The sequence below is a fragment of the Brassica napus genome, chromosome C2, assembly GCF_020379485.1.
Source record: "Brassica napus cultivar Da-Ae chromosome C2, Da-Ae, whole genome shotgun sequence".
Classification (NCBI taxonomy): Eukaryota; Viridiplantae; Streptophyta; class Magnoliopsida; order Brassicales; family Brassicaceae; genus Brassica; species Brassica napus.
This window is the reverse complement of record NC_063445.1, coordinates 33068993-33081063: the sequence shown is the minus strand read 5'-3', so window position 1 is coordinate 33081063 and position 12071 is coordinate 33068993. Positions and strand designations below refer to the sequence as shown.

Sequence of the window (12071 nt, the reverse complement as noted above, 5' to 3'; positions counted from 1 at the left end):
AAAAAATCCAGAAAATAAATTTTTGTAAATTAATATCTCTATAAATTGATAAATATCATAATATCTCTACATTGCAAGTCAAGTTTTGACAAGTCTGGTAAAGGATTATTAAGTCTTTATATTTTCTATCTTCAAACTATTTGAAGATTTTGTTGTTAATTAAAACTTTTAATTCAATTTGTATTTTTGAAAATTATTTTGCTAATTAGAAAGTGTGGAAGTCTCTTTGGTCCAGGGGTTTGACAAAGGGTTCATTAATGCTTTTACACTAGGAGGTCCGATTTCGATTCTCAGCAAAGATGAATTATGCACAGTGTTGGAAAAAAGCTTACCAGAGATTTTCAGCATGACACCAGAGATGTTCAGCAAGGCACAAAGAGTACCGCCACTAATGCATCTCATAAGGAGGCTTCGGGTTTATGCAGTCAGACGTGAATCTTCATAAGGTAGATAAAATTTTCGACTGTAATATCATCTATGTAATGTTTCTCGTAGTTTGTAATAGTATAGTGGACAAAAAAATTAGAAAATGTGTAAACAAAATGAAAGAATATACTTTTAAGTTTTATTCCAAATTCATTAACTAACGGTTCATATAATTTAGTATTTTTCTCACCCTTCAAGAGACATGTTACTTAGATTAAGATTAGTCTTGGTTGTTTATAGTCCTTCATTTGTGATCTTGTATTGTATTTGTTTTTGTCTTAGGTTTCAGGTACCTTTTAACATATTGTATTGATAGTGATACAAGTTGAGGTATAGCGTTTTGAAGCAACGTTAATTTAACATTTGTGGATCTACAAAACGCGTAAACATGTAGTAATCAACAATCAAAAGAAAAATCTACTTAGCTGCTGGTTTGTTCAAAGTTCTATTGTCAAGACTTTACATATGCATTCAAGAGCGAAAACAAACACCCGTGCAATAGTACTAAATTAAGGAAACACATAAACATTAATGAATTGGACTTTAATTTTCATAAATATTTTTATTAGTCATGCTTAACAAATTTGATATATAAAACTATAACATGATAATACTATAACAAAATATGAACGAATTAGTGGGGTATGTGGAAGTATGAACACAAATATATTGGTGTAGACACTAATCTAACCCAAAATAATTAAATATTAATTTGTAGAGGTATATGACCCCCTAATTAAGCTTTTTACCTTGTTACTATATACATCACTAGGGATGTGGGTGTTTTGAATTTGTCTTATTAAATTGTTGTAATAAATTTATCATACGCAAATGTATATAGTGTAGTTTTCTATTTTGTATTGTTAAAATTTATTGATATTATAGGACGTTTTATTATGAAGGAGGTTCTTTTGTTTAACGGTTGTCTATGTTTTAAATATTTGGGCGCATGTGACAGCATCTAAAGTCCAACATATACGATGTGAAGATGGTTTTAAATTTATCGGTCTACCCTAATAGAAGGCATTTATAAACATGTAAACGCTAGTTTTTGTAAAGAACATTTTTTTTGGTAAAATTTTTGTAGAGAACATAGACAACTGTTTGTTAACATATTTGGGTTGTATTTTTTCTATTACGTATAATTTTCTTTAAAATTGTTTATGATAGATATGTGTAGGGTTTTAATTGGTGCTTACATAGTTTTTTAATATAATATAATATATTTTATAGTTTATATAATTGGTGGTTAAATATTAGTCCCTCTGTTCCCGAAATTAAGATTTATAAAGTGTTCACGCTTATTAAGAATTCAATAAATATTTATAATTTAATTTTTTTTTACTTTATTATATACTTTCCAATAACTTTTCGCCAATGAAATTTAATCAATTCAAATATTTTCATTTAATGTTTTTAAAAGTATAAAAAAATACCTTAAACATATAGAAAATATATCTTTGTGGAACAAGTAAAAAATCTAAAACATCTTAATTTCGGGAACGGAGGGAGTATTTAAATACATAAAACCCATTTTAGAGAGATAAATGGATCCGATGGTGACATTGGATTTGTAAGTTAGAGAAGGGCTTAGTAAAGCAATCTTGGATGAGAGGCCCAGAGTTTCGTATGTCTCTGTTTTGCTATCGTTATACAACATTGGCGATGGAGTGGAAAAGTTATTTTGAAATCAGAAAATAAAAAGCCAATTAAAACAGAGAAAGCTATAGTTTCATGGAGTTGGTTGATTCTTCAGAGTTCTCCTGTTTGAAGGAGTAGACACAGTTTGTGATTGTTCGGTTGATTACTGAGAGGATTCAGTCTTGCGGAGGTAGTAAAGAGGGCCTTACTTAAACATAACAGTATAGAAGGAACTTTGGTATGTCTCTGTTTTCGTGAACGGTATTGTCGTTTATCTATTTTTTGGTACATATTTAATAAGAATTGAGCATATGAGGGAAATCAAGTTACTGAAAATCTGATATTATGTTTTGTCAAAGTCCTAAAGTAAGCCAGAAAAAATGAATTGTATGGTAAATTAGAAAACCGTCGTAGTCATTGCTAATCCTAGGAATCTGGGAAACTTTGTTTCATTAATGGATACAAAACATTTCCATTATACGCACAATTTTTTTGTATATATATATATAGTTTTTTTTTGCATTTGTATTTAAATACATAATAGCTAAACCATTACGAAATATAAATGGGTAGACATATTATAATTTATTTTTAATTTTTTCATGGTCTTAAACAAATTTGAGATGATTAAGTCTCACAATTTATTGTATTTTTATAACTGAAAGTCCTATATATAATAATGAGGAAGATGATCAAAAGTATATCAAAATGATGATCTAAATACTCTTTTATGTTAGTTATTTAAGTTATGCGAAATCACTTTTAAGTTTACAATTGATTTAAGATTTGTTTTGGTTTAATAATCATTAAGTTCCAAAATTAAAGAGTTTGTTTATATGTTACAAAAAAAAGAGTTTCTTTATATATTTTCCCCCTAGAAATTCTATACAGTTATGAAATGTGTGCATTTAAATATATCAAATTTAAATCCATTTCACTAATTTCGGTAACAGCAAATGAGAGGTCACCTCAAACCCCTAAATCTTCCCAAGACATATCAGTTACTTGTGTCCAAAGAAATCATATGAGTGTTCATTTTGGTTTTTCTCTTTACTCTGTTTCCTCTTAAATTTCATCCCCACGTCATTTCTCATCTGCCTGTTTCTATATATTATAATGAACATTGACGTTGTGATTCTCTAGAATATAGTACAATATTGGTTTAAATGAAAACAAAAGAAACCCTCTAATTCCAGGATTCTGGAGTTTAAGCAATTGAAATCAATAAACGCGAAAGTATCTTCCACCAAGATTCTGTTGATAATTTACTGGTGACCCTTGAGCCTCTCCTTTTCCTCTCAAGATAACTTGGCCACCAAATGGTATATCTATGTATGTTCCTGCATAATCTCTTGAGCCTCTCTTCCGTATCTGCGCATTCCTTCATATTTTCTTGAGTATTAGCTATCATATTTGTTTGAATCAAAAGAAACATATTAATTTAAGTATGTATCATAAGCGGTTGAAATCAATACAAATTAGTTTGAATGAAACAAGAATGAAGTTCATAAGTTTCTGAAATCAATATCAATTCTAGAACTCAGCATCATAAGCGGTTGAAATCAGGAAGACTGCAACACAATTGTTTTGTGTTATTTTAGTATAAAAATATAAGATGTAACATAATCGAGCAAGGAAGTATTCACCGAGCAATAATTTTCTTTGGATAATGGATTCTGTCAACTTGAGCTTTTCATCCAACTTAGCCAACTCCTCAGTAAGCTATATTCACACATAAGATGAAAACGCAATGGAAAAAAGTCACAACTTACAACCAAGAAAGAGAATGTGCATAACTAAAAAGCCATGTCTATATCGAATAGAGTGAACCTTCACTGAACAGGTGTTTGTTCTTCTTCAGACGGTAGGAGTTAACAGAAATGTGGATGAACGTAAACTGTGGCCGAAGAGCAATTACATGATTATTTCACAGACGTAACAGAAAACTAAATAATAGAACTCTGGCTACAACGCCCATCTATCAAAACAGTGAGAAGGATACGTGAGGTGGCCAACAGAGGTAGGTGAGCTTGGAATCGAAAGTTTGAAAGGTTTGTTGGGAGAGATGATTGCCATGTCCTGCCTCCGGCGTATATATAACCCTAGGTTTCAGACGTTACCATGGAAAGATGTATGATAAAATCAATTCGAAGGAGTGGAGAGAGTGGTTTAATAGTTGTTATCGCGATCATTATATGAGACTCTTGAATGCTAAAGGAAAACGTTACTTTCAATCGTCCCTGTGATTTTTTTTCCTGCTAGACAACATTAGGTCTAGAAAGAAGATGGCCAGATTATTTATATGGGCTTTAGGCAAACAGACCCTATAAAACCAGGTTAGTAAAAGGTCGTAAAGAAGTAAACGAAAGTTTCGTCTTTTCTTCAGATATATAGAATTGGACATGTGTCCTCTTTTGCTCCTCCTTCGTGATGATGTGGCAGAGTCTTTTCTTTTGTATATATAGATAGATAACCAGGATTTGTGGTCTGATGGTAATTAATTTGTGGGTAAAAAATCCAATATGGTGAAGCAACCAAAGTTCGAGTCCCGACCATTGGAAAATTAACATTTCGGCATCGCCAAAGACAGGGGACCAACAGGTGGCAACACATGACTAGTCTGAATCATTTCTGTGGGACCAGAATACCCCAGTATAATTCAAAAAAAAAAAATAGATAGATAGATTATAGAGTTTAATTACTGAAATCACTAAAATAAAGATGTAAATTTTTTATATTGGTTTACCATTGACAACGTACAGATTTAGTCAAAGAAACGGCATACAGTCGTCGGTTTAAAATCTCAGTAGAAAGACACCAACGTGCAATGGTTTTCACTAGTATACAGAAATGATTAAAAACATATTTTTAAATACATGCATTAACAAGATACATTCCAATGGTTTCTGCATATATCGAATTCCTGTTTTAAGGCTTGAGACCAAGAGTGAGCTCAAGGGACGATTCTTCTTCACCTTTGGAAGCCTTTGTTGATTTTACTGACACAGTAACAACATTACCATCATCTCCAATATCACAAACAATTTTACCATTGTCATCATCAGCTTTACTTTTACTAACTCGGACCTGTTAAAGCAAAAGTATAGAACTAATTATTTCTAAACTAACATCTCTATTTTTGCAAGCTGAGATGGGAGATGGACACATGCCGGTTAAGATGATATCAAAATCCTTTTCATGTTTTCATCGTTATAGAGAACATTATCTATATTATTAAAATAGAAGCACAAAATAGAAATCACCTTAATTTTACTACTTATTTACACTAGAATGTCACTGAGATATTTATTGAACATATATCTAAGCATACTTGTATTTTCCTAATTTAAACAATAGATTTAATCCTCCAATATTTTTCATAATTTAAATAATAGATTTTTTAATCGAATTTTAACCAAAATAGATTTCTCAATAGATTTCCCTATATATTTTGTATTAACATATTAAATATTTTTAATAATTATTAGTAATAAATAATAAATTAAAACCGCACATCATAATCAATTTATATAATATATAAATAAAAAATATAAAATAAACTATTCATACATTATTGGTATAATGTTTTCATATATATAAGTCCAATTATTTAAAAATATTGTATTTACTTATATCACTGTGATCTAATTGACGACTAAAATCACAAAAATCTATATTATTAAAATAAAAGTACAAAATAGAAATCTCCTTAGTTTTACTACTTATTTACACTAGAATGCCACTGAGATATTTATTGAACATATATCTAAGTATGCTTGTCTTTTCCTAATTTAAACAATATATTTAATCCTCCAATATTTTTCTAATTTAAATAATAGATTTTTTTAATCAAATTTTAACGAAAATAGATTTCTCAATTGATTTCCCTATATATTTTGTATTAACATATTAAATATTTTTTTAATATTTATTAGTAATAAATAATAATTTAAAGCCACACATCATAATCAATTTATATAATATATAAATAAAAATATAAAATAAACTATTCATACATTATTGGTATAATGTTTTCATATATATAAGTCCAATTATTTAAAAATATTGTATTTACTTATATCATACACTGTGATCTAATTGACGATTAAAATCACAAAAATCTATATTATTAAAATAAAAGTACAAAATAGAAATCCCCTTAGTTTTACTACTTATTTACACTAGAATACCACTGAGATATTTATTGAACATATATCTAAGGATGCTTGTATTTTCCTAATTTAAACAATAGATTTAATCCTCCAATATTTTCTAATTTAAATAATATATATTTTTAATCAAATTTTAACCAAAATAGATTTCTCAATTGATTTTCCTATATATTTTGTATTAAAATATTAAATATTTTTCAATATTTATTAGTAATAAATGATAAAGTAAAAACCAAACATCATAATCAATTTTTATAATATATAAATAAAAATAAAGTATTCATAAATTATTGGTATAATGTTTTCATATATATAAGTCCAATTAGTTAAAAATATTGTATTTACTTATATGATACACTGTGATATAATTGACGATTAAAATCACAAAAATATAATTATTCAAAGTAAAAAAATTGTTATGTTTTAAATGTAATACAAAAAATTTGTTAATACATTTAAAGCCAACGGGTCAAGCTCTAGAAATATATTCAAAGTATTAAATAAAATTATTATGTTTCAAAATGTTATATAAAATTTTTTTAATACAATTTGTTAATATATTATACCATTTAGTATAAAAAAATTGAAGTAAAAAAAAAATTCAGACGGTCACGGCCAGGCTCTAGAAATAAGTAATAACAGTGCATGATAATTTTTCGTAAACAAATTTATTTGAAGAGAAATTATCATTCCAAATATTTTTATATATTTGTGGATTTATAAAATTTATTTAATTTCTTTTTCAGGGGTGCTAAATTTTTTGCAATTGGAAATAATTATGACTCACCCCTATACTATTTTATTTTTTGTTATAACCGCATAGCTTAGATTTTGATCTAAATTTATAAACTGAAGGTGTGAATTTATTTTGTGATATACGTTTGTGTTTGTGAAAATAATTTAAAATATATACTACAAAGCTTTATTGAGTTAGAGCAAAGAAATATATGACTTTAAAAATCATGAAGTTATCTGCAAAGATGGTAGAAGAAGAAAAAGAAGAAGAAGACCATACATGTTGACTATAACATTATTTTGGTTCGAAAAAACTATAAATGTTTGAAAATACGGTTAATGTTAAGAATATTTACTATTAAAAATGTTGAAATAAGATTTTTACTATATAGAAATGAAATCAAACATCCGTGCGGGATTTAGTTTCTAATTAATAATCTACTGAAATTAAATTTCATATATACGCTTCACTTTTAACTACATGTCTATACTAGACTTACAAGCTGCATAAGCATTATATTGTTATCAACTCACAAAATAGTTAACAAAAATAAATAACTATTCACTAAATACAGTTGATAAAAAAAACAAAATTATATAAACAGGGTACACAAATTTCGATAAACCATATATAGTGAGCAATAAACTTGGAAATAATATATGGCATGTTGAATTTATATATAAATATATATATCATTCAAGTTTATATATATATTTGTCAACTGTATATGTTAGTGTATAATATATATCATTTATGATAGTGTAAGAAATGTTAGTGAGATAAATTTTACTAGTGATGACTAAAAGAACAATCTGGTAGTATATATCAATGATTTCTTTTCTTTTGATAAACCATATCTATCAATGATAGAGCGACAGAAAATTCATCGAAAATTTACCCTTGAAGACTCATATAGAGACGTGCAAGTAAAATAGTCACTTGGTACGTCCTTAATTCCATTACTTGATTCTCCAAATGTTATTATGTTTTCATAGATTTCGTCTTCTCGCCTACAATAAATTCATATAAAAAATGTATACATATATAGTTGTGGTTCACATTTAAACCAAGAAGTGTTGACAAAAAAAAAACCCCAGATGTATATTAATAAACTTTTCAATTAATAACTAGACGATACCTTAGTTGATTTTGGAAAAGGTTGGCGTTGCCTCGGAGACGTTGATAATTAAGAAGGTACTGTTGAAACTGCCACCAAGTCACTTCTCCTGTCACTCTAACACTTCTCTTTGCTAATATCTCGTCTGCCAAATATTGCATGTATATGCAAGCATTATGTTTTTTTTCTTTTGAAAATGCAAGCATTATGTTGAACATCAATGTATGGTCCTACCGTCCTAAACAAATACATACAATACGTACATCATCGTATAATGTTAAATTGAAATGTAAATTATATATTTTTACCTTGCATGGATTCTTCCAACTTCATGCTCCTATACATCTGTTGGAGAGTAACTAAGAGATATGGTTATCCAAACTAAAATCTACTCCATCCGTTTCATATTAAGTGTCGTTTTAGAGATTTTTTTTGTTACAAAATATGTGTCGTTTTCGATTTTCAATGCAAAATTTATTAATTTTATGCAAAATTTATTTTTCTATTGGTTGAAATATGGTTAGGTGTATAGGTAATAGTGTTTTTTGTAGGAAATGTACAAAATTAATTATTTTCTTAATCCGTGTGCCGAAACCTAAAACGACATTTATAATGAAACAGAGGGAGTATTAACTATGGTTTTACAAAAAAAAAAAAAATCTATAAAGTAAGATGCTGTTCATAAATACACATATAATGATATAGGTAGGTTATTTATAAGTAGCTATATGTATATAATTTTTAGGACCTGGAGATGACTCTTCACGTGTGATATTGTGAGTCCTCTTACATCCATTAACTGTAAAACCATCTTAGGAGTTGCTCCTGCATTTTTCAGAAAAATATGAAATTCAGACACATGTGACAACCCAGGATAATAAATTTGTAAATATCTTGATTTTGAGTGAAACGAAATCGAAAAGGGTCTTTACTGCCAGAAGTCAAAGAAATAACCTCAAAAGGAATACAATTTCCATGATTGATAAACTTTACTAGAAAAAATGTTTTTTTTTTTTTAAGTACTAGAACTAGAACAAATGTTGTTGACAGAATTTGAGAAATTCTTCATTCTTGAGATAATTAGTAACTATAATTTTAGAAGAGAAAGAAAACTGCTTACTATGTTCTCCACCTAGTTGTTCAACGGCTTGAACAAAAGAGTTGTGAAGATCAGAATTCCATCGCAGCCGCGGCACTTTTGACCTAACATATGATCTAACGATAGGGGTCTTCATCGTTTCTTTTCCTAAGCTTACAATTTGTTCGAAAACTCTCGGTCGATTCAATATGGTTGCAGCAAATCAGAAAGGGGTGAAGGCAACTGCTAGAAAATTCTCTATTTTCAGATAGGCAAATTTTGTATGTAGGACTAGTTGTCTTCGTAACCCCTGTCTTATTTTTTACTTTCTCATTTTTCTTAGTGGGGAAAAACGGGAAATGTAGACCTTAAAAAGGAGATTAAATTATTTTAAATTTGTTGTTGTGATTTGTCATGTTGTGGTGCTTTTCGTCAAATATATTTTCCGTTTCTGTGAATTCCTTTGCCGAGAGAAAGAATTAATCGACGCCTCAAGTCTTGTTTCTTGTGACAATAATATGTATGAGAACTTCGTCTAAAAAACTCAAACCATAAACCAGTACTTCTTCTTATTTTTTTAAACAATGGTAGAAGCCAAAAAGAAAGTCAGGTTAATTAAATGACGTAAAACTCATGTAGCATATATAATCATTTTGAGCCAAATGATTTAGAAAATCAAATAGTATTCTGAAAAAAAAATAAGTCATATAATATAGTGAATTATCAAAATTTTATAAAAATAAAGAATGGCGGTATTTCAGGGTTTTGCATCAATTCATTGACTATTTTTATTGTCTTTGATATCATGACAAAATGTTGGTCAGAAGACTCCACTTGATCAATATTCATCTTCTCGTCAAGAAAATATATAAGGAACCTAAACGGCTTAAATTCGCATTAAACATAGCACTACAAGAAAACATCAAGGATTCTGAGGGAAAAAATCGTCGGAATTTCGTCGGAATACCGTTATTCCGACGCAATTCCGACGAAACACGTCGTCGGAAATAATTCCTCGGAATTTCTTTTTTCCTCTGAAATCCCTCGGAATTTTCCGACGGAATTCCGAGGAAATAAATTTCCGAGGAAATTCCGAGGATCCCTTGTTTGTCGGAAAAGTCCTCGGAATATACCGAGGTAGAACTTCGTCGGGATAATTCCTCGGAAGTTCATCGATCGATGCGTGTTTGGACATATATACATCGATCGATAGGAGTATACCGACGGACTTTTTCCTCGGTTTATTCCGAGGAACTGTTCCCTCGGTATATTCCGAGGGATCCGTTCCTCGGAATTTTCCGAGGGAGTTGTCCCTCGGAAAATTCCGAGGGAAATGTCCCTCGCTATATTTTAAAAAAAAAACGGATCGATCGATGCGTTTTTGTTCAAAAACGCATCGATCGATGTAGTGAAAAATATAATTAATTTCCTCGAAATGTAAAAAATATTAATTTTTTTGAAAAAATAAAATTTCTGAAATTTAAATTCGAAAATATGAAATTAAAAGTAAAATTGAAATCATACTAATTAATATTCAAAGTTTCACAAATAAAAATAAAACATTCCGAGATTGGGGAAAAAAAAACTACGGGTCTGGCACGTCCGGGAACACCTCGTTCGGGTACATCCTCTGCATCATCTCCATCATTTGCTGGTTCAGCCTCCTCTGTGCCTCATAGCCCGCCTGTTGAGCCGCCATCTGGGTCTCCAACAAAGATATTCGATCATCTTTGTCCTTCAACTGAGCCGTAAGTACTTCTGGATCAACAAAGGGCGGTGGTGCAGAAGAAGGAGGAACCGACCGGGTGCGACGACCCAAACCGAACAAACGTCCCTTCTTCTTTGGAACCGACTGAATAGAAAAAAGCCAAATTTAGAAATTTAAACCAAGAAATAAATGAATTGAACTTAAAAAAAAAGAACTTACGGATTCAACGATTTCGTTGATTCGAAACCGGGACAAGTTGGTCGAAGCCGTCGAAGCGTCATCCTCGGTTTGAAGCTGAGACACTTCGTCTACCACCTGAGTTTGGACCAGGTCGACCACGTCCCTCACAAGACCGTCATCAATCTGGCCGGTCTTCTTGTTGGTATACGCCCTCCTCATTAGGGCGAGATCATCGACCGGCTCGCCATCATTTTCTTCCGCCTTGAAAAAAAACATAAAATTAAAGAAACATTAGAAATTAGAAGAAATGCACAATAAATTTAAATTCTGAAACTCAAATAATTGAAGAAAAAGCGGTTGAACTTACCATGCGATCTCCGAGAGTGGCAATAGATTGAGCACCCAAGTTATGCTTGTAGATGCCCTTCCCTTTACGGTCGCTCCTGCGGTTGGTGGAGTTGGTGGAAGAAGTTTCTTTCGTCTCCTCCTTATCCCAATGCGCACACAACTCCTTCCAGACCGTATCGTTCATCGACTTTGGGACCTTTTAATTAAAAAAAAAAAAAAGTTTAATAAATTAAAAAATAGTTTAATAAATTAAAAAATTGTTTAATAAATTAAATCGAACCTTATTGATTTCCCACTTCTTCTTCCACTCGTGGATCTGCTTCCCATAGTTGTCCATTACTTTATGGACGAAGTGGTGATAGATAAAGAGCGTCTCATCGGAATTCCAGTTGAACTCTTGCTGAAAAAAAACACAATTAGTAGAAAATTTATATTAAAGATTAAAAATATAAGTAAAAAATTAGAATACTTACCGCAAACTGACGAAACCACAGAACCTGCTTGTCGGTTGGGAAGTGAGTGAAAGTCGGATGTCCACTGTCGAGGGCCGAGTACATCATACGGTTGATCCATGCGCTGATCCCGTTCCCGGATCGGTTGAACCTTATTAAAAGAACAAACGGTTAATAATGAATCCAAATTTAAAGAAAAAAAAATGTTTAATT

The 12071-nt window shown here is 30.3% G+C and overlaps 1 protein-coding gene across 1 annotated transcript; it reads right to left on the bottom strand.

Annotated features, from left to right (window-relative positions):
* Positions 1 to 687: 687 nt before the first annotated feature.
* On the bottom strand, positions 688 to 10047 carry LOC111203322 (protein PHOSPHATE STARVATION RESPONSE 1-like). Its single transcript, XM_022696987.2, has 6 exons — positions 9213 to 10047; positions 8841 to 8917; positions 8401 to 8437; positions 8114 to 8237; positions 7874 to 7985; positions 688 to 5154 (listed from the first exon to the last, which is right to left on the bottom strand). The coding sequence occupies exons 1-6, from the start codon at positions 9325 to 9327 to the stop codon at positions 4996 to 4998; spliced, it is 624 nt and encodes a 207-aa protein (XP_022552708.1). The 5' UTR covers positions 9328 to 10047; the 3' UTR covers positions 688 to 4995.
* Between the last annotated feature and the right edge of the window lie 2024 nt (positions 10048 to 12071).